The 20642-nt window shown below is 39.5% G+C and overlaps 1 protein-coding gene across 5 annotated transcripts in view; it reads right to left on the reverse strand.

The window, feature by feature from the left end:
* Window positions 1-20642, reverse strand: part of ADGRB3 (adhesion G protein-coupled receptor B3) — a 1579303-nt gene that overhangs the window by 664924 nt on the left and 893737 nt on the right. For all 5 annotated transcript variants that reach the window (XM_069726666.1, XM_069726664.1, XM_069726665.1 and 2 more), the window contains 2 exons: window positions 18160-18228; window positions 12452-12560 (listed from right to left, as the gene is read on the reverse strand). In XM_069726666.1, the coding sequence (XP_069582767.1) occupies window positions 12452-12560; window positions 18160-18228 (178 nt within the window). The remainder of the gene's footprint in view (window positions 1-12451; window positions 12561-18159; window positions 18229-20642) is intronic.

Consider the following 20642-nt stretch of genomic DNA (forward strand, 5'->3'; position numbering starts at 1 on the left):
TTAGGACTGACCATATGGCGGTAATATCCATGTTGGTCTTTGTATAGGGATTATTTTCAGCAACATTGCTGTCATCTGCTGAGGTTCTCCTCCACTATTTGGGTGTGTTGTAATCAAGGTTACCTGGTTAGGGGCCCACTGAGAAGTTTCGCCCCCCCCTAGCTACGCCCCTGGCTGGCTGTACTTCAAAAGGGTGCTTCTACTCTATATTGAGCAAAGGGTCTGAATACATGTGATATTTCAGTTTTTCTTTTTTTTAATAAATTTGCAAAAATTTCTACATTTATGTTTTTTTTTCAGTCAAGATGGGGCGCAGAGTGTACATTAATGAGAAAAAAATGAAATGAATATTTGGGGAATTTACCAAATGGCTGCAATGAAAAAAACTTAAAGGGGTCTGAATACTTTCCGTACCCGTTGTATGACTTCCTTTACTGGGTGTTGTAGTTTTGATTAAATACTGTTAACATGTGATGCAGATCTAGCAGTTCTTTGAATGTTGAGCTCTGTATGACCCTGCCCACATCACTGACTGGCTGTATAACCTGATTAGTTACCATAAAATATTTCCATCTTCAGGAGTGCAGAAATGTAAATTAACAAAGTGTTTGGGCTATATTTGCATTTTAGGCTCAGGGGACATATATAGACCAACACTTTACATGAGGTATGGGTTTACCACAAACATCATTTACTTACTTGATATGGTATTCTTAATTACATTTTTACCCAATTAGAGTTTTAAGACAATAAGACAAGACAATCTAAATCCCTTCCCTGTTCATTTGGAACAGACAAAATACTCACCATATGTATTTGTATAATCTATATCCTGGCTGCTGCATTCACTCACATTCACCGCCCTTGCATAAAATCTTTACACTCGATTCATATCGGCCCCTCTGTCCTTTCCTCTCCTATGTATAGCACTCCCGCTCTGTTCACATTGCTTAAAAGTGCAGATCCATTCAGTCCCACCATCCATCACAAGAGACGCTATCACAAATCACTTAACCATCTGCTCACTCTTTCTATCCTCCTTCTCCTAGTCGCTGGAGACATCTCTCCCAACCCCGGCCCCCCCATGTTATAGCCAGTCAAACTGCTACACTCAGAAACCACTCTAACCTTATTAATATTCCTTGCATGCCCTCTGTCTCTTTCATATGTGCCCTTTGGAATTCTCGCTCTGTGTGTAATAAACTCTCCTTCATCCATGACTTCTTCCTTTCTAATTCTCTTAATCTCCTGGCTCTTACTGAAACCTGGATCCAGCAGTCAGACACCACCGCTGCTGCTGCTCTTTCATATGGTGGACTACACTTTTCTCATACCCCAAGATTGGACAACAGAGCAGGTGGAGGCATTGGTCTGCTCCTTTCACACAAATGTACCTTCCAAGTTATCCCCCAAGTACCCTCACTTGTCTTCCCTTCCTTTGAGGTCCATGCTGTCAGACTCCACATCCCCTTCTCCATGCGAGTGGCGGTGGTTTATTGTCCTCCCAGCCCTTCTCATCAGTTCCTGGATCACTTTGCCACCTGGCTTCCACACTTTCTCTCCTGTGACACCCCCACCCTCATCATGGGTGATTTCATCATCCCCATTGCTTCTCCTCTCTCCCCATCTGCTTCTTTCCTTTTATCTCTAACCTCCTCTTTCGGCCTCTTGCAGCATACTAACTCTCCAACGTATGAAGATGGAAACTTCCTCGACTTGGTCTTCACCCGGCTTTGCTCAGTGGATGATTTCACAAACTCCCCTCTCCCGCTCTCTGACCACAACCTTCTTTCATTCTCTATCAAGAACTACCATCTCGCTCAGATCACCCCCACTTTCCACACTTATAGAAACATACAGGCAATTAACACCCAGAAACTTATGAAGAACTTGCAGTCCTCATTGGCCTCAATCTCCTCTATCTCATGTCCTGATGCTGCTCTGAAGCATTACAATGAAACTCTGCAAAGTGCCCTGGATGAAGCTGCGCCTCCTATACATAGAACAACTCGGCACAGACGGTGACAACCGTGGCACATGCTGCAAACACGTTTTCTACAGCGGTTCTCCAGGTGCACCGAACATCTGTGGAGAAAATCTAATCTACCCAAAGATTTCATCCATTATAAGTTCATGCTAAAAATATACAACTCTGCCATTCACCTCTCCAAACAAACCTATTTCAACACCCTCATCAGCTCGCTGTCCAATAACCCTAAACGTCTGTTTGACACTTTCCAGTCCCTACTCAACCCAAGAGTGCAGGCCCCAACCACGGATCTCCGCGCTGATGATCTGGCCAATTACTTCAAAGAAAAAATTGATCCCATTCGACAGGAAATTATCTACCAATCCCTTCATACCATGCACTGTCCTCCCTCCCCCACTGCATCTAGTTCACTCTCGGACTTTGAACCAGTTACAGAAGAAGAATTAATCAGGCTCCTTGCATCTTCTCACCCAACCACTTGCACCAGTGACCCCATTCTGTCACATCTCCTCCAGTCCCTTTCCCCAGCTGTCACCTCTCACCTAACAAAAATATTCAACCTTTCTCTCTCCTCTGGTATTTTTCCCTCCTCATTTAAGCATGCCATCATACACCCATTACTTAAAAAACCATCCCTCGATCAAAACTGTGCCGCTAATTATAGACCTGTCTCTAATCTTCCCTTCATCTCTAAACTCCTCGAATGCCTGGTCCACTCCCGTCTTACCCGCTATCTCTCAGATAACTCTCTTCTCAACCCTCTTCAATCTGGTTTCCGCTCTTTACACTCTACTGAAACTGCCCTCACTAAAGTCTCTAATGACCTACTAACAGCGAAATCTAATGGTCACTACTCCATGCTAATTCTCTTGGATCTCTCCACAGCATTCGACACTGTGGATCATCAGCTCCTCCTCACTATGCTCCACTCCATCGGCCTCAAGGACACCGTTCTCTCCTGGTTCTCCTCCTATCTCTCTGCCCCATCCTTCACTGTATCTTTTAACGGTTCCTCCTCCTCTCACCTTCCCCTTACTGTTGGGGTTCCTCAAGGATCAGTCCTAGGCCCCCCCCTCTTCTCTTTGTATACTGCCCCTATTGGACAAGCAATCAGTAGATTTGGTTTCCAGTACCATCTTTATGCTGATTACACCCAATTATACAATTCTTCTCCTGATATCACGCCAACCTTCTTAGAACACTCCAGTGATTGTCTTACCACTGTCTCTGACATCATGTCCTTCATCTATCTGAAACTGAACCTGTCAAAAACTGAACTCCTCATGTTTTCTCCCTCTACTAACCTACCTTTGCCTGACATTGCCATCTCCGTGTGCGGTTCCACCAATACTCCAAAGCAACATGCCCGCTGCCTTGAGGTCATACTTGATTTTGAGCTTTCATTCACCCATCACATCCGACGATCACTGGCTCGCTCTTCTTATCTGCATCTCAAAAACATTTCTAGAATTCACCCTTTTCTTACTTTTGACTCTGCAAAAACTCTTACTGTTTCACTTATTCATTCTCGTCTGGACTATTGTAACTCTCTACTCATTGGCCTCCCTCTTACCAAACTCTCCCTGCTCCAATCTGTCCTGAATGCTGCTGCCAGGATCATATTCCTCACCAACCGTTACACCGATGCTTCTACCTTGTGCCAATCATTACACTGGCTACACATCCACTCCAGAATCCAGTACAAAACTACTACCCTCATCCACAAAGCACTCCATGGCTCAGCACCACCCTACATCTCCTCTCTGGTCTCAGTCTACCACCCTACGCGTGCCCTCCGCTCCGCTAATGACCTCAAGTTAGCATCCTCAATAATCAGAACCTCCCACTCCCGTCTCCAAGACTTTACACATGCTGCGCCGATTCTTTGGAATGCACTACCCAGGTTAATACGATTAATCCCCAATCCCCACAGTTTTAAGCGTGCCCTAAAAACTCATTTGTTCAGATTGGCCTACCGCCTCAATGCATTAACCTAACGATCCCTGTGTGGCCCATTCAAAAAAAAAAAAAAACTTAAACCATAATCAGGTTCCTTGCATTATGTTCTCATTCACTTTATACAGTTAATAGCCCTCTGTGTCTGTACTGCTACATACTTAGGCAATTAACTGGTTCATGCAGCTTTACATGAACACCCGAGCCTTACACTATGGCCGGTCCGAATAACTAAAACAATTGTTACCATCCACCTCTCGTGTCTCCCCTTTTCCTCATAGTTTGTAAGCTTGCGAGCAGGGCCCTCATTCCTCTTGGTATCTATTTTGAACTGTGATTTCTGTCATGCTGTAATGTCTATTGTCTGTACAAGTCCCCACTATAATTTGTAAAGAGCTGCGGAATATGTTGGCGCTATATAAATAAAATTATTATTATTATTATTATTAATTAATAATACTGATTTTCATACTTCTGGAAAAATAAAAATGATATGTAATGTTCACTACGTAGATACTTAAATTTACTCAAAAGAAACGGGATTATAAAATGTATTCTTTTCCATTTGATTGTGCAAAGCGATCTCTTAAGGATGATAACAAGGTTCCCCTGAGAGAACTTAGATTCCTCAGAAATCTCTAATGATGTTGATGTTAGCATTTTTTGATAATCATGCACAATCACAAGGAAACATTATTGTGTAAGTGGAAAGTAATTGAAGGACAACTTAATCATAAAGGGTTTTATTTGATAAAATAATTTAAATGAAAAATGAAAACTTTTACAGTAGCTTAATATTTTCTCTTTGGGGGTGTTACCCAAGTCCAAAAACTGACCACATCCCTTACTCCTATGAGTTCTTTTTTCATATATAGAGGCACTGTCACTGCACAACAAAAATTTCTATGGGGAAGTAAACTTATGCAACTATAGTATCGGTAAGATCTCTACTTAGGCTCTAGAGTGTAAAACATCTACTTTTACTAAATTACTTTTTAGCCATTCTTTAATAATGACATACAAAGTCAGCAGTTCTGTCCTTATGCTAAAAGTAAATGTTTTTTTTTAACTCATATCCTAACAGAATGATACTGTCTACAATATTACAATATAATGCTTAATACCATTCTACATTGCACACTGCATTTTCACCACAATTGATATTCACAAGAGGTCTTGGTTCACTAAAGACATGGTCCTTTTTCCATGTGTTTCCTTGTCAGTAACTGCTCTGTAGTAGTGATTAGTGTGTGTGCTCGTTACTCGAAATTTCTGAGCATGCTCGGGTGGTCTCCAAGCATGGGCGTGCTCGGAGATTTAATTTGTGTCGCCGCAGCTCCATGAGTTGCGGCTGCTAGATTGCCTGAATACATGTGGGGATTCCCTAACAAACAGGCAATCCCCACATGTATTCAGGCTGTCTAGCAGCCACAAATCATGCAGCTGCGGTGATGCAAGCATAATCTCAGAGCACGTCCAATATACTCGGAGAACACCCGAGCGTGCTCGGAAATCTCAATTAAAGAGCACACTTGCTTATCACTACTCTCTAGTATTCTGATCTGCTGACACTAATTTTAAAGCTCCTCTTTCCAGCAAATGAGTTCCCACTTCAGGAAATATGTGCAAAAAACACCAGGTTTAACCACAACCCATCAATTTCGTTATATGGTAACATTTCCAGAACAGGAGAGTCCAACCTGATTTGAGGGCAACATGTGGCCCCCCAGTGCAAAATAATTGATGGAATTTCCTTGGGGAAAAGGAGAGAGATGTGGTGCTATCTAACCATAGTAAGTTAGTATATGATCATTAGCTGAATGTGTGCTCACCTGAACTGGTTGTGCTAACTGAAACACAAAACTAGGAGTGGTTTGCCCAAGACGCAGTGGGGTACAGCTGATCTGGTGTGCTGAAGGAAACTCCTTCCATTGGAGTTATGGCAGTGCGTGATATCAACAGAGGATCCAGGCATGCAGCGCCCCTACAATTCATGACCAAAAATATGTTGCACAAAGACCACAAAAAAGTATAATCCTTAAATTCAAATCTTTATTAATAAAGTATAAAATTAAACAACATTAAAATCAGAACTACTGGACACCATTAATCCAGGGACAGAGTGTGACCAACACACTGTTATGCCATTTTTAGAAAAACTGTATTGTGCTGCAATGCAACCTCCAGCATTAATATTTAATGAAAATCATATTGACACAGTGCTAGAATTATTTCAGACGCTGGAGCAGACAATTCGTTTTTGAACCAGCCTTCACCTGTGATGCTGAAAAACAGGTGGGAGATTGAGAATAAAAAACTTATCTCATTAGAATTGCATGCCGGGACATTGGTGGAATACTATAAGGCGAAGAGAATCCCTAGGGGATTAAGGCCTAATCTGAGACCCACCCTAATGCCAAATAACACCCAATTTTGTGCCAAGTTTGAGGCCATTGGTAATAAGTATGCATTTGACATCATGCTGCTTAATATAGAGTTTTTAAAGAAGGAAATTGAGTCCCTTAAAACTAAGGTGGAAGAGATTAAGAATAGTCTCGTACCATTAGTTTCTATTACGGACTTTAGCTCAATTAACTCTAAGATCGAAGAGAACCTTTTGAAATATCGGACCGGATTGGAAGATACTAAGAGGTCCAAGTGGTTCAGAGATCTTGAGGACTACAACAATGGCAAAATATATGGCTGGCAATTCAGAAATTATTTACCTAATAAAATGAAGTCGGGCCCTGGGCGGTCCAAGAATCACCCTAGGAGGTGGGGAAGACCTCAGAAACAATCAGCCCCACAGAACTCATTTGGGTTCACAGGTGGGGAATCGGACTCTACGGATGATGGTGTTGCTGCAAGCATTGGTCCTGTCGGTTTTTTAGCCAAAGAGGCGGGACCTATATCCCAAGGAAGCGCAGTGGCCACAGGGGTGGCAGGAGACACAAGAAAAGGGAGCCAAGGCCTGACAACGAGATCCAAGGGGAGGACGAAGTGAATGCTCCAACATCCTTGGTGGTAAATATATCTTCACTATCCCTCTCAGATATCCAGATTAAGCTATTATCTAAGGGATTATCGTTTTGTCCTACCAGTCGGATTGACAGGTTTACTCTGGATAATGACTTGTTCTCTTTCTTTAGACGGTTGAGACTATCTTTGTTTTTCTCAGGTAAGGAGGGTGTTGTGTCCTCGACTCCATTGGAGGGCCTTTCACTCAGCAAATTGGGTCTCCACAACAAGAGTGATTTTGTTCCTCCAGAACATGACCCTGTTGTTGAGACGTTTTCTAAATTTGTTAAGGCTGATATAGCCAAATTGAGGAAAAGTAATTTGAAATTTGGTAAATCCAATTTAACGTTTGCTGAGCGTAAGGAAATTGGAGCACTGAGGAAGAACAAATCCATCACCATCAAGCCAGCCGATAAAGGCGGGGCTTTGGTGGTGATGGATACCTCTCAGTATGTTAGTGAGATAAGGTCACAACTTTCTGATGGTGATATCTATGAGAAGCTACGTGTGAATCCTGTTCAGGAATTTAAACTAGAGTTAGAGGCAATCATTGATGAGGCCTTAAGTATGGGTATTATTGATGTCAAATTGGCATAGTTTTTGAAGGTTGAGCATCCAGTAGTCCCCATATTATATACATTACCTAAGATCCATAAGGATCTGCGGAGACCTCCTGGCCGACCAATTGTGTCGGGAAGGGGGTCTCTGAGTAATAAGGTGGCTATTTTTCTTGATCGGCTGTTGAGGGATTTTGCTGTGTCTACCCCTTCATATGTAAGGGACACCAGTGATTTCATTAAGTCCCTTGAAGGAATACATGTGGTTGAGTCCACGTGGTTGGTTTCTTTTGATGTGTCTTCCCTTTATACTTCCATCGAACATGCCAGTGGTTTGTATGCCGTCGGTGTGGCGCTCGCCGGCTCTGACATGGCCCCGAGCTGTATACGGTTCATCCTGGCGCTGCTGGAGTTCATTCTGGGGAAGAATTTTTTTCTCTTCGGTGATGATTACTTCCTGCAGCGCCGCGGGACGGCCATGGGGTCCAATGTGGCCCCCACATATGCTAATATCTATATGGCCGTTCTGGAGGATGAATACGTGTACAGTTCACGTTTTTGGTGCCATGTCAGGGGTTGGCGACGCTACATCGACGACATTTTCCTGGTATGGGATGGGGATAGGGATGAGCTCGAATCCTTCCTTATCCATCTGAACAGTGTCCACCCTGGCCTTGGTTTTACCATGGAGTGTTCTCGGGACAGGATCCAGTTTCTTGATACCTGTGTTTACAAGACTGGGGGTTGTTTACAGACTGATCTATATGTCAAGGAAACGGATAGGAACAATCTTCTTTACTTCTCCAGTGAGCATCCACGCAGGATGATTGAGTCCTTGCCTTGGAGTCAGCTGTTGAGGGTGAGGAGGATTGATTCCTGTGAGGACTCTGTAGACGATAGATTGGAAGAAATGTGTTGTAAATTTTTATCAAGGGGATATCCTAGGGTTGACCTTGAGAAATTTAAGCAGCGGGCTTTGGTTACCAAACGTGAGGATCTTTTGGTTCCGAAGGATAGGATTGAGAGAAATAAAAGAATCCCATTTGTGAGTACGTATAATCGCTTGAGTTCTAGGATCTCGGGTATTATACGAAAACATTGGTCCCTGCTGAACAAGGGTCATTCTAATGTTGTTGAGTTTCAAACACCTCCATTATTTTCGTATAGGAGGAACAAGAACTTGAAGGATGAATTAGTTTCTTCTGATATCGGCAGCTCAAAAAAGGGATTTACAGATGACATTGAGCCGACCTAGTCTTGGTAATTTTCCGTGTTTGGGTTGTGCTAGTTGCAGTAACATGCTCAAGGGGGCCTTTTTTTGTCACCCATATACCGGTAGAAGATATGATATTAAGAGACGGTATACGTGTAGGAGCAGTTATGTTGTGTATGTCTTGACCTGCCCTTGTGGTCTTTTCTATGTGGGGGAGACCACGATGGAGGTCAGGGCGAGAATTAGCAAACACAAGAGCACGATTAGAACGAAGTTGTTGGATTTACCTGTTCCGAGGCACTTTCATGATAAGGGACATTCGGTCAATCAACTAAGGTATAGGGTGATTGATGATGTACCAGTGATGCGCCGGGGTGGTGATCGTATTACCCTTTTGAAAAGGAAGGAACTAAGGTGGATCTTTGAGCTGGATACCCTACACCCTAGGGGGATGAACTTGGACTATCAACAAAGTTGTTGTCTCTAGTGACCTGTTTATATTTCTTGCAGTATTCTTCAGGTATATTGTTTTTAACCATCTTTGTTATATATATTTGCTATATCTAAATAAGTTTTGTTATTCTGTATGTGTATGATGTATCTGTATTAGCAATGATGGGCCCTATCAGACCAGCTATTTGAACATGATTGACAATTCCCCCGATATTTAATATTCTGTGTTCATTATATGACTTGCCCCCCCCATATTCCCCCCCACTTTCCCCCCCCCCTTTTTTTTGAGGGGAGCTATTATACTACTTGGTGTGTCCATGCATGATGCACTTGTTAGTTCACTGTGCTTGGTTCACACCAGGGAGACCAATTAGCATATATGGAGAGGTCTATTGTTAGTTGGCGGAATTTATTTTCTATGATGCAGATATTTTGCATTTTTGTCAGTATGTGTTGGTTAGATCTGAGATATATGTGCTGTTAGGATACGGATGTTATTGTCCCTGTATAGCTGATCAAGCAACTGCTGCTCGGAGATGGTGAATCTGTGCAATGCTGTTACAGTTTAAATGTAATGTTTAAGGCTGCGTTCACATTGGCGTTCCGCTAATGTGCATCGCTGTTGCGTCGGCGACGCAGCGGCGACGCGCCCCTATGTTTAACATGGGGGACGCGTGCGTTTTTTGTTTTTTTTTTGTTGCGTTTTCCAACGCGTGCGTCGTTTTCGGCGCTAGCGTCGGACGCAGGAAGGTGCAACAAGTTGCATTTTTCGTGCGTCCGATTTTCGTCGAGGGGCGGCGCGCGCGTCGCAAGGCGCAGCGTTTTTGCGTGCGTTTGCGCGCGGTTTTTTTGTGCGTCGTGCGTTGCGTCGCCGACGCGGCGGCGCGCAGCGCTAATGTGGACGTAGCCTAAGGGATTTGTGTTATATTATATATAGCTGCTTTTTTCCTAATTATCTCATGAGTCTCAGCTTTGAATCAATAGACTTTTATATATTGCCGGATTGCCATATATTATGGAGAAGTATCTACAATCGTCAGCGCATGGAAGTCTTGTGGGACATGGATGTCACTGCCCCTGTATGGCTGATCAAGCAACCGCTGTTGGAAGATGGTGAATCTGCACAGTGCTGTTACATCTGTGGACTTCTTGGAATTTGTCTGTGTTATACGCAGGAGAGATCAGATTGGACTTACATGGCTATTGTTTTTACCCCTGCGATCATGTGAAGGACGTTCGAGTATTTGATTGGACGACGGTTACCATGGCTTCATTCTGGGGGTGGAGTTATGTCCTGGAGTTTGTGGCCGTCATGCTCAGTGGGGTTTTATTGCAGGAATGAACTGGACTTGCGCAGCAATCTTATCCACCCCTGTGTTCACATGACTCTTGATCGACTTCCAATTGGACTATGGCCGTGATGACATCATTCGGAGGGTTGGCCTGTATCCTAGCTACGGGACATGCTACTGATCTATTGGAGGACTGCGGTTTGTTTATATCACCATGTGGGGGATCTGGATTACATTGTAGTGGGCTGGTTCTTTGGATTTTTGGCAATCAGGGCTAGTATGTCTTTGTTAGATGATGCAGCATTGTTTCTATGTGTTTGTAATGTATTTTCTATATATGTAAATGTATTTATGTGTATTCATTTGTGTTTACCTTTATGGTGCTATACTCCTATTGGTGGATTATGTAATGAGGGGTGGTGCTAGTAGTATATAATGGTGGTTGGAACATGTGTCAGACTGTGCTTGATAAAGGTCATTGTACCGAAACGTTGCCGCAGATGGCAGATTAAATCTGTAAGTCATTTTTCACTGACCGGTGTGGCGCTGTCTTCTTCTTTGTTATGGATTGGACAGTGCAATGTTCATCTAACAAATAACTTCATATCTATCAAAATTCAAACCCAGAGGTTTAGCAGCAACCTAGACTAAATTAGTGCATAGTGCATAGTGCATAATATATGGTCCAGGATAGACAGCAATAGTAAACGATACAGAATCAAACACTACAAAATCAAGCACAATGCTAAGAGGGAATGCAGGAATCCTGAGGAAGTCTCGACGAAACGTGCGTTAGGGCGGCGGGGACAGTGTGTCATCAAGCACTTTGCCTTCTGCTATCAGTAAGTTATGCTGCATTCCCTCTTAGCATTCTGTTTGATTTTGTATCGTTTACTGTTGCTGTCTATCCTTGACCATATATTATGCACTATGCACTTTACACTAATTTAGTCTAGGTTGTTGCTAAACCTATGGGTTTGAATTTTGATAGATATGAAGTTATTTATTAGATAAACATTGCACTGTGTCAATATGATTTTCATTAAATATTAATGCTGGAGGATGCATTGCAGCACAATACAATTTTTATTAAAAAAAAGGCATGCAAGTGTGTTTGTCACACTCTGTCACTGGATTAATGGTGTCCAGTTATTCTGATTTTATTGTTGTTTAATTTTATACTTTAATCGTAAAGATTTAAATTTAAGGATTATACTCTTTTTGAGGTCTTTGTGCACCATATTTTGAACAGTATGTTTTGAGTTTTGTGTCCTTTATACTATATTGGGATATTTTTTGAATGCTAGTGCCCCTACAATGCCTAGACTCACACTTAAGGAAGGCGTAAAGCAAAATTACCTACTCAACACATTTGTCAAATTAAAGACAAAATTAGCATTCACTTTATTGTCAGCTAACTGTGGTGACACCAGCCAAACATGTCATGTGAATGTGGCCTTCTCTACTATCTACTTAGAGATTTCAAAGAAGAGAAGGATCTAACAATTGGATTTCAATATGATTAATCTTTTTGATCTTAAGGGAGATAAGCTTCTGTGAGATGTGTTGGAGCCAAGCATGCTTTTTACGGAGGTGTCGGTAGATATAGCTTTTTGTTTGACCAACAAGTATTTTTTACATACGGCCAGATGAAGAAGAAGACACATACATGACCAATTTTGTTTTAAAATACCACTTAGGCTGCAATTGATTTTACAAACAAAAAATAAATTGGCAGACATAATAACACCTCTGTAACCAAGTAAAATATAATTATTAAATTTTTACTACTGATTTACCATTGTATGGCATGTTCTTTATACCCAAATACACATGTAGTCTTAAGCTTCCTCTTTAAATGAATGGAAAAAGTGTTTAAGTTGTTCTTCAGTAGTAGTCCTTGACACATAACACTTCTAAAGATTAAAAAGCATTGTAGGGAACACATACTAAATCAAAAGTTGATTCTTACCTACATTTCCTGTTGTGAGATAAGAATTCTGAAAATCCATCATTCCCATTCCGACAATGTGTATAAAATCTTCAATGACCTGCATCAGTTCTATCGAGCCTGGGTAAATCTAGAATTAAAGATTACAATGGCAATAGCAGACAATAGGTTACATAAGCTAGAAAGACATGACCTTGATGCTCAATGTCCAGCACAGAACCCTTTATGGGTTTCCCTGCCTAAAACATGTGAAATTGATAATATGGCTGTCCATTTAGGGTTAGGAATATGCGTTATGATAAAAAACGTGTGGAAAATGAAACTCGGGCTCATCCTTATAAGTGTCCTCACAAAAGCAGCTGCGATATTGGAGTTTTTTGAGAAATTGGATGCTGCCATACAGTCGATCCATATATAAACCATAATTACTGGCTTGGTGCATTGACAATTAATTTGAAAAGGATGTGCTAGCCTCTGCAGCTGCACTTCACAGAATGTCATCCATAGCTTCTATAGAGAAGCCAACATATCGGAAGAATAGAAGAAGCTGCACGGCAAATGCTAAGATGCTAAACATACATTGCAATGATAACACTTGTATCTTTTACTACGGGGTCTCACAAACATGAAAGAATAGAAGGTACAGCGCTGTTAACAAGCATTCTCCCTGTTCTAATACTACAAAATAATTGTATTGGGATCAACAAAGCAACCATTTCTGCGGCACTCCACATACTTGTTTCCATGACAACTCGGGATGCCTTGCAGCTGACTCATATGCTCAGACAACAGCTTTATACCTTTGTTTGGTACTTTTCACTGATTTGCCATTTCTTATATTTTACACACATAGCTGTCAAATTAATGTGTAACGTTATCAAAATTTCCCCTAAATGCAAACATATTAGCCTATGGAAATTTTTAGCAGTTTCAGTAATTCAATTTTATGGAGTCATGCATCACACGGGCATATTCACAGCTTTTATGACACCCTACACCCTTCAAGAGTTGTAATGGTAATAATGAAAATTAAGAAATATTTCAAACATATTGAAGTCTTCAGAGGAACAGATGTTTAATTGCCATCCAACTAAACAGGCTTTACTGCAGTAAACTAAAAAGGACCGAGGTAGAATTAATTGTCAAATCTATAGAATGATCCAACTTTGGAGGCCTTATAATATGTCAAGGGATTGCATCATAAGCTATTTTCTAATATAAATCTATTGCCTAATGTTTTCTGTATGAGCAGATAACAAGAGAGAACAAATGAGGTCAGAATAAATTCCCCATTGCTTCCATTACAACCATCAAAAGGGTCTAATCACCATGAATAAAGAGGAGTTAATGTGTTGGACATCCACATATCATAATATTCCATCTGCTCAATTATTTTTTTAAATTGCACTGAAAAAAGTTTCATAGAAAAGAACAGCATCCCACATGTAAAAGTAGTTATGTCAGTAATAGAAATAACTAAAGCGAAGGCTTTTAACAGAGCATCCTAACAATGTATCTATGCTAAAATGGATTTTATCTGAAATAATGTATCTGTCTATTATATAATTTCACCGCCATTTTACTTAGTTTGATTATTAAATTATAATTTACAATGATAGGGTCTTTAAATTAGGACCGTACCTGCCATATGTCATATACCATGTTTCCCCAAAAATACGACAGGGTCTCATAATATTTTTTGCTCCAAAAGAAGGGATGGGGATTATTTTCTGAGGATATCTTATTTCTTATTTCCATGAACAACAATCCATTTATTCTTGAACAAAAAAATCAACATTTATTCAAATATAATTATATCATCACACACACACACACACACACACACACACTGTACATACACATGTATATGCTGTATATACACACAATACACATACGTCCACATGTATATAAACACACTGCAGAAACAGCACATACCAGCCACGTTCTTCTAGATTCCGTCAGTTAAAGAACCTCTGGTGACATCATGATCACATGACTGTGATGTAACCAAATATCCATTAGCAGTCTTAACTTCAGAATAGAAATACTTAAGGCATCTAAGAGAATGGAGGCACTGGGAAATTACCCATTTTTTCATGGCCCCTGTGAGGCAGTGACCCCTGTTACAGTTAGGGGGCGCTGTATGTGTTCTCCAGAATGTGCATGGAAGCGTAGTGAGGCCATGAGGGCGTACTACAGACACAGATGTGGCTGTAATTAGAATAGTGAGGCAGTGACTGATTAAAAAGCCCTGTAGTAGTGGGGGAGGGGTGTCAGTGTGTTCTTGGAAGCAGACAAGGCAGTTGTCTGCAGAGCTCTCTCTGTGTGGAGCAGCACAGAGGCTAAAGGAACCAGAGAGACTGACACCCTGCGTCGTGGGCTGTCTTATGTGTACCCGGCTGCACTTCCGAGGATAAAGAGTGCAGTGTGCTGAGTGAGTACAGAGACTTGTTACCGGCGTGCGGTCACCCAGGGAAACTGGACAGAGGGAAGTTCGGCCTGTGTATTGACTGCATCATATAGCCATGCATTATTAATGGACTGTATGAAGAAGCCGTATACTATATTGACTGTGTGAAGTAACACAATAAAAGAATGTTTTGTTTGAACTTGCTTGGGTCACTGCCGTTTCACTGTATATGGTCCTACCGCTGCATCACACCCCTTAACACCGGCTCTGACTGTAACTAAGGCTAATTTTTGGAGTAGGGCTTACATTTTAAGCCTACTATAAAAATATTGTAAATAACACTATAAAAATATTGTAAATAACACTAGGGCTTATTTTCGGGGAAACATGGCTTATGCTAAAACAGCTATAATGAATTGGGACTTCCTTCTCGGTAATGTGATATAGAAGACCGGGCACACTCTCTTGAATGCAGTGAAGAATTTTAATGTGCAATACATACAGTAGTCACATCATAAACGTATCGGTCTGTCAAGACCTCCATCAGTTTACCTCTAAATGAAAATACATAATATAACAGTGAGGACAAACCAAACATTCTCCCTAATCTGACAGACTCAGTGCATCCATTCTACATAGGACTGAGCTTATTTATGAAACTAACTACATTGGTAGCTAAGTTGTAAAAGTCAAGATGAAACATACATCCCTTACTGCACATGGATATTCCATAGTTGAGAAGATCAATTAAATCTTTTTTGAAGATGAGGTTGCAAATGTGTCAAGGACTGGCTAATTCTCAGTAATATTACTGATCCTCAGCTTAATTTCCACCCTAGTGTCTTCCTTATGGTCTAGATTAACATCTGTTCAGCACTGGTGATAACAGTGGTGTAGCAATACTATACAGATGTGAATCAAGTCCATGGGAGTGGCGTTAGGCAGGAAATAATGCATAAGATTACCTCCTCTGGTAAATTTGTGGCTTCCAATTATGTAAAGATTCAAAATTGATCTGCATCTATTTAAAGTTGTGTGTAAACATTATACATAAGAGAATTTATTTAGAAAGAAGTGAATTCTCAATTTTTTACTAAAACGTCAGACTTTCCTGAATCTGAAATTTTTGCAATTCAGCCAAATGGCAACAAATAGGCAGCCATTTTTCAGAATTGTGGATGACCGAGAGAGTTAAAAAGAAATAGTTACCTCGCTGCGCACCTGTCCCATTGCTTCTGCTGCCCACTGCACATAGGTCAGACCCCTTCTGCCTGATATTTCCCGGTGCACATGATACTCATAGTTTTTGTTTGACGTCAGTGCGTCCAGAACTGAGTAGGCCCCAGATGCCATGTTGTGCAAAGATGGACGAAGAGTATAATGCAGCAGGAGAAATATCAGAAAGAAGATCCCAGACTATGTAGCGGGCTGGTCAGTGAGGACAGAGGCCAGTCAGGAAAGTGATGAACTGAGTATTAATATTTTGAGTATTTTTTAAAAAAATGTTGTGGTTATTTTTCTATGGATTTTGAGCGACATCACAGGGCACACATGTCCAATGGCGCACATAGCGCCAGAAACACATAAAAGTGTTTTCTCTGTCAACATGTGGATTTTATTTGTGTAACATATATGGAATAACATTTTAAGATTTTACCTATTTTTTGGATGTGCTGATCAACTTTATTTTTCTTGGACAAATGTTTTTTCTTGTCAGCAAAAGAAAGAAGGCACTACTTTTGTTGCAAACCTCTAAAATGGCACTTTTACGGTAAGGGCGCACTATAGGAAACATTTGCACTGTAGGGACGCAAAGGCAACATAATTGTATAAGAGACAGAAAGAGACATTTCACTGATTGGAGCTCAAAGACAATGTTTTTTTACTGTATCGGGGACATGTAAAAGAAAAATTTATATTATGGGGTAGTCACAAATTAAAAGGGGAGAATTCTATGTTTGAGGCAAAGAAGTGGTAATTATTTTGTATTGGGGCATAAATAGGGCATTATTGCTAAGTTGAGATCTAAAGGAAGCACTTACTGTGTGGGGAGGCACTTAATGCTGCACTATTTGCGCTTATGTGACACACAAAGAGTATGAATGAATGGCATTATTGCTGTTTGGGGAACTACGGATGGAAAGTTTTCATAGAGAGTGGTGATTTGGTGGAGAGGATATTGAAAAAGTAAGGAGCTAAAGATGCTTGTGTGACAAATTGCACATAATATTCATGAAGTATTCATGGCTGTTTGGGTTGCACAGAGAAATATATATTACCCTGAATTTAACTGTACTATTATCATTTTTAGGGGTTACATAGCTCCTATGTAGAGCCAGTAGCTACTATTATGGTCATTTTATTATTGTAATATTAGCATTATATAGTGTTTTCCATCAGAGTGTATCAGTATTATTTAGACACTATGTGATGGTAGTATGTCAAAATTATCTGTAAGTATTACCTGTCCCTTTCTAGTGTTATTATTGGTAATGTGAATCTTGGGTTTTGCACAGCAACATTATGTAATATTGTTTTTCTGTGGCAATACTTTGTAACTGTATTATATATTTGTATTTTATAATGTGATATAAACATATATACTATCATACATAAACTGGTGATTTTGAAGACGCACCTTATTTTTGGACTCCATAGTACTGAAAAAGCTACTTCAAAATTAGTATATGTAACCTGTCATACGTTACACATTACATTTTATTTTTATCTTTTTTTATTTGTGGGTGGTAATTTCTTTGGGCTTTATGCTTATGAAATGTAAAGACTTTATGACTGTAGTACATAGTAAAAATAGACATTAGTTGATGTCCCCTTTTTTTCCGATTAGCTTCATTTATTGTTTATTCAGCCGTAGCGGAGTACAAATGGGTGTGACTGGTCCTGATGCTTTCTCAGCTTTGTTCACAAGAAGGGCATCCAAAACCAGGCAAAATCACATTCATATGTGCACTAATTTGTCTGTATTAATGATAAAGTGTCCTCTGGGTTCTCCTCATTAGAGGACTTCCCCGGGGTTTGGACAAACACTTTAATGGCTAATGCTAAAATTAGATCATCATTTTGATATCCAAGAGGAACATTATTGTTTTACATTGGCAATACATACAGAAAAGTCTAATTATACAAGTATGTAGTATTTGAATAATGATTTCCATAGCCTAATCATGAAAATAAAACAACATATTTAAATGAATTCAAAGTGTTTGCCACTTTTCTTTTGTAGATCTTACACAATGTAAAACAAATGAAAAGAAGGACAGAATAAGTCGAGTCAATTAAATCATTATACTTGTCTTACCTGTTGTGCATCTTCCCACTTTTCTTTGTTCTCTTCATCCAGGAGGTTGCTAACTATTTGAAAGAAGTTCTGAAAAAAATATATGTCATTATGCTAAAAGTGATAGGCAATTATACACAATCAGACTAAATATGACTAACATATTTTATACAAATATCTGCACAATACATTACATCTATAAACCTTTCAGCAGAGGTCATTTACTGTACATATTTCACAGAGTTTACATTTGACTTCTTGGGGTTAGAAATGCAATTCCTGCCATAGTTTTGGGGATTTGTTTTTATGGTGTTCATTGTTCAGTAAAAATAGCTTAGCAATATGTTTCTTCAGGTCAATACAATTATGACAATATTAAATTTATAAAATTGTTTTTTATACTTTATTTTTTATTATTATTTTTAATACAGTATCTACATTCCTGTCAAAAACAGTGAAAGATATCTATCGTAATTATCACTTATTACTGAATCTCAAAGTGACACTGCAGAATCTGTAGCATTAAAAGAGGAGCTTGTTAAACTAGTCTAGTTTTTTGATTATGTGTGTGGTTTTGGTATGTTTGGTGTAGATTATTGAGCTGAAATAATGATATTTCCTAGCCACTTCAATTTCATATTCATATTTCTTATCTTGCCATGCTCATTGCTCTTGCAAACATGCCTATGTCTTGTCTAAAAGCGTAGTAGATCTGAATTTCTTACCATACTCTGTCCATGCTGTGTAATGATGACATACCTTTTTAGTATTGTAGAAAAGAAGAATGGAATTGTGGCACCCATGCATAAAAATTCAGTAGACTTTATTCCAAAATTGTAAAATTAAAGAGTGCTAGGACGTAGATTACTTCAGTCGTTTCACACTGATCAGGGGCTTCTTTCTGGTCCCAAGTCAAGAAACGCCTGCTCGGTCTTTTCATGCAAGGGTTTGTACCTTAATTTCTTTCTTAGTTTCAACAATACATTTTAACTTTCTATCCACATTTTGCTGAGTACCATTCAAGTGTATGTGGACATGTTTTTGATGAGTATCGGTATTAACTCTTCAATACTGGCATGCTATTTTTAAGGATAATTAAGTACCCAACATTTACTAGGCAGTTGACAAATTCTTGGCATAAACTATTGCAAACAAGGACTTGTGACAAAATGTATGCTAAAATGTGCCACTTTTCAAATCACGTAATTTAAAAAGGGACAGGAAAAGTTGCCCCACGAAGAAAAATAGAAGCTGACCTATTTGTTATCAAAAAGGAAACCACAGCTATTTATATATTTCCTCTATGCTGGCCACTCAAATTGTGACCCTTTGTTGAATTAAATTGCTGTTTTCCCATGGAAGGAGCTTTTATTATATACTGGCTTTCCATTATAGTATATAAGCTCTCCAAATAATCATCTACTGATCTTTCCCTTCAGCTCTTCTTCTCTTAGGTCTTCACTCTTTGGGATCTTCAATGCTGACAAGACCTCACAAGATGTCATGAAGTTGATGGAAACAATACATATCATGTCGTTAATTGATGTCATGTTGCTAATAGGTGTCATGTTAAGACGTGTGCAGGACTTCAATGTTATGATATCAAGTGATATCAGTGTCAGATTCATCAAACAATGACTAGAGAAGAGAAGACGGGACCTGAAGAAAGGGAGTCGATGGAGGATCGGGCTGGGAGCTGCATTGGGAGTACAAATGATGGGTAAGGTGATGATAAGATTTTTTTTACATTTTGTACACTTCACGGCTCTAAAATTATCCCAAATTTGGTGGCTGACCAGCTGCCATATTGATTTAAGTAACCAATTCAGTTGGCTTCAAATTGATTTGATCATTTCTAGTCATTATACTTAGAGGCATGTTTTGAAGGACTGTAAAATATAATAGAATTTTCACTATTGCTTGTGGGTGCCTGTTTCCATGATGAGAATATTAGAAAAACTGATTTCTATTCTAAAAATGAATATACTAGAAAGCAAATAGTAAATGCTCCCTTTAATTCATATTACCATAATAAATATTAAAAATATGACACCTAATAAATTGCTAAATATTTGTATGTGAAATTTGTGGAATATGTTAGCACTATTATTTTTATAGTAATATTATTTAATTTGAAGTGCTCCTATAATGCATGGTATAAAGTTGACATTTAGCCATGTGGAAAATGTAATGAGACTGAAAGGTAGATGCATCATTTACCGACTAATATAATGTAACCTGAAGTGTTCTGACATGGAATGACAATTTAGTATATTGCATTTTATTGACTTATCAATGTGTTAACATGAGAATTGAACATGAATCTAAATGTTGGCATTATGTGAACTTTTTTGTTTGACACTACAGCACAAGACCTTGCTTTTTAGTATTCCCTTCAGAAAGACATTGTTTTCAAGAGCAGAATGCAATCTTATGTTTCATCATGCATTTAGATTACTTTTCCCTCGATAACGCCTTTAACATTTTTGTACATGTGGAATACT

The sequence above is a fragment of the Ranitomeya imitator genome, chromosome 5 (assembly GCF_032444005.1).
Source record: "Ranitomeya imitator isolate aRanImi1 chromosome 5, aRanImi1.pri, whole genome shotgun sequence".
Classification (NCBI taxonomy): domain Eukaryota; kingdom Metazoa; phylum Chordata; class Amphibia; order Anura; family Dendrobatidae; genus Ranitomeya; species Ranitomeya imitator.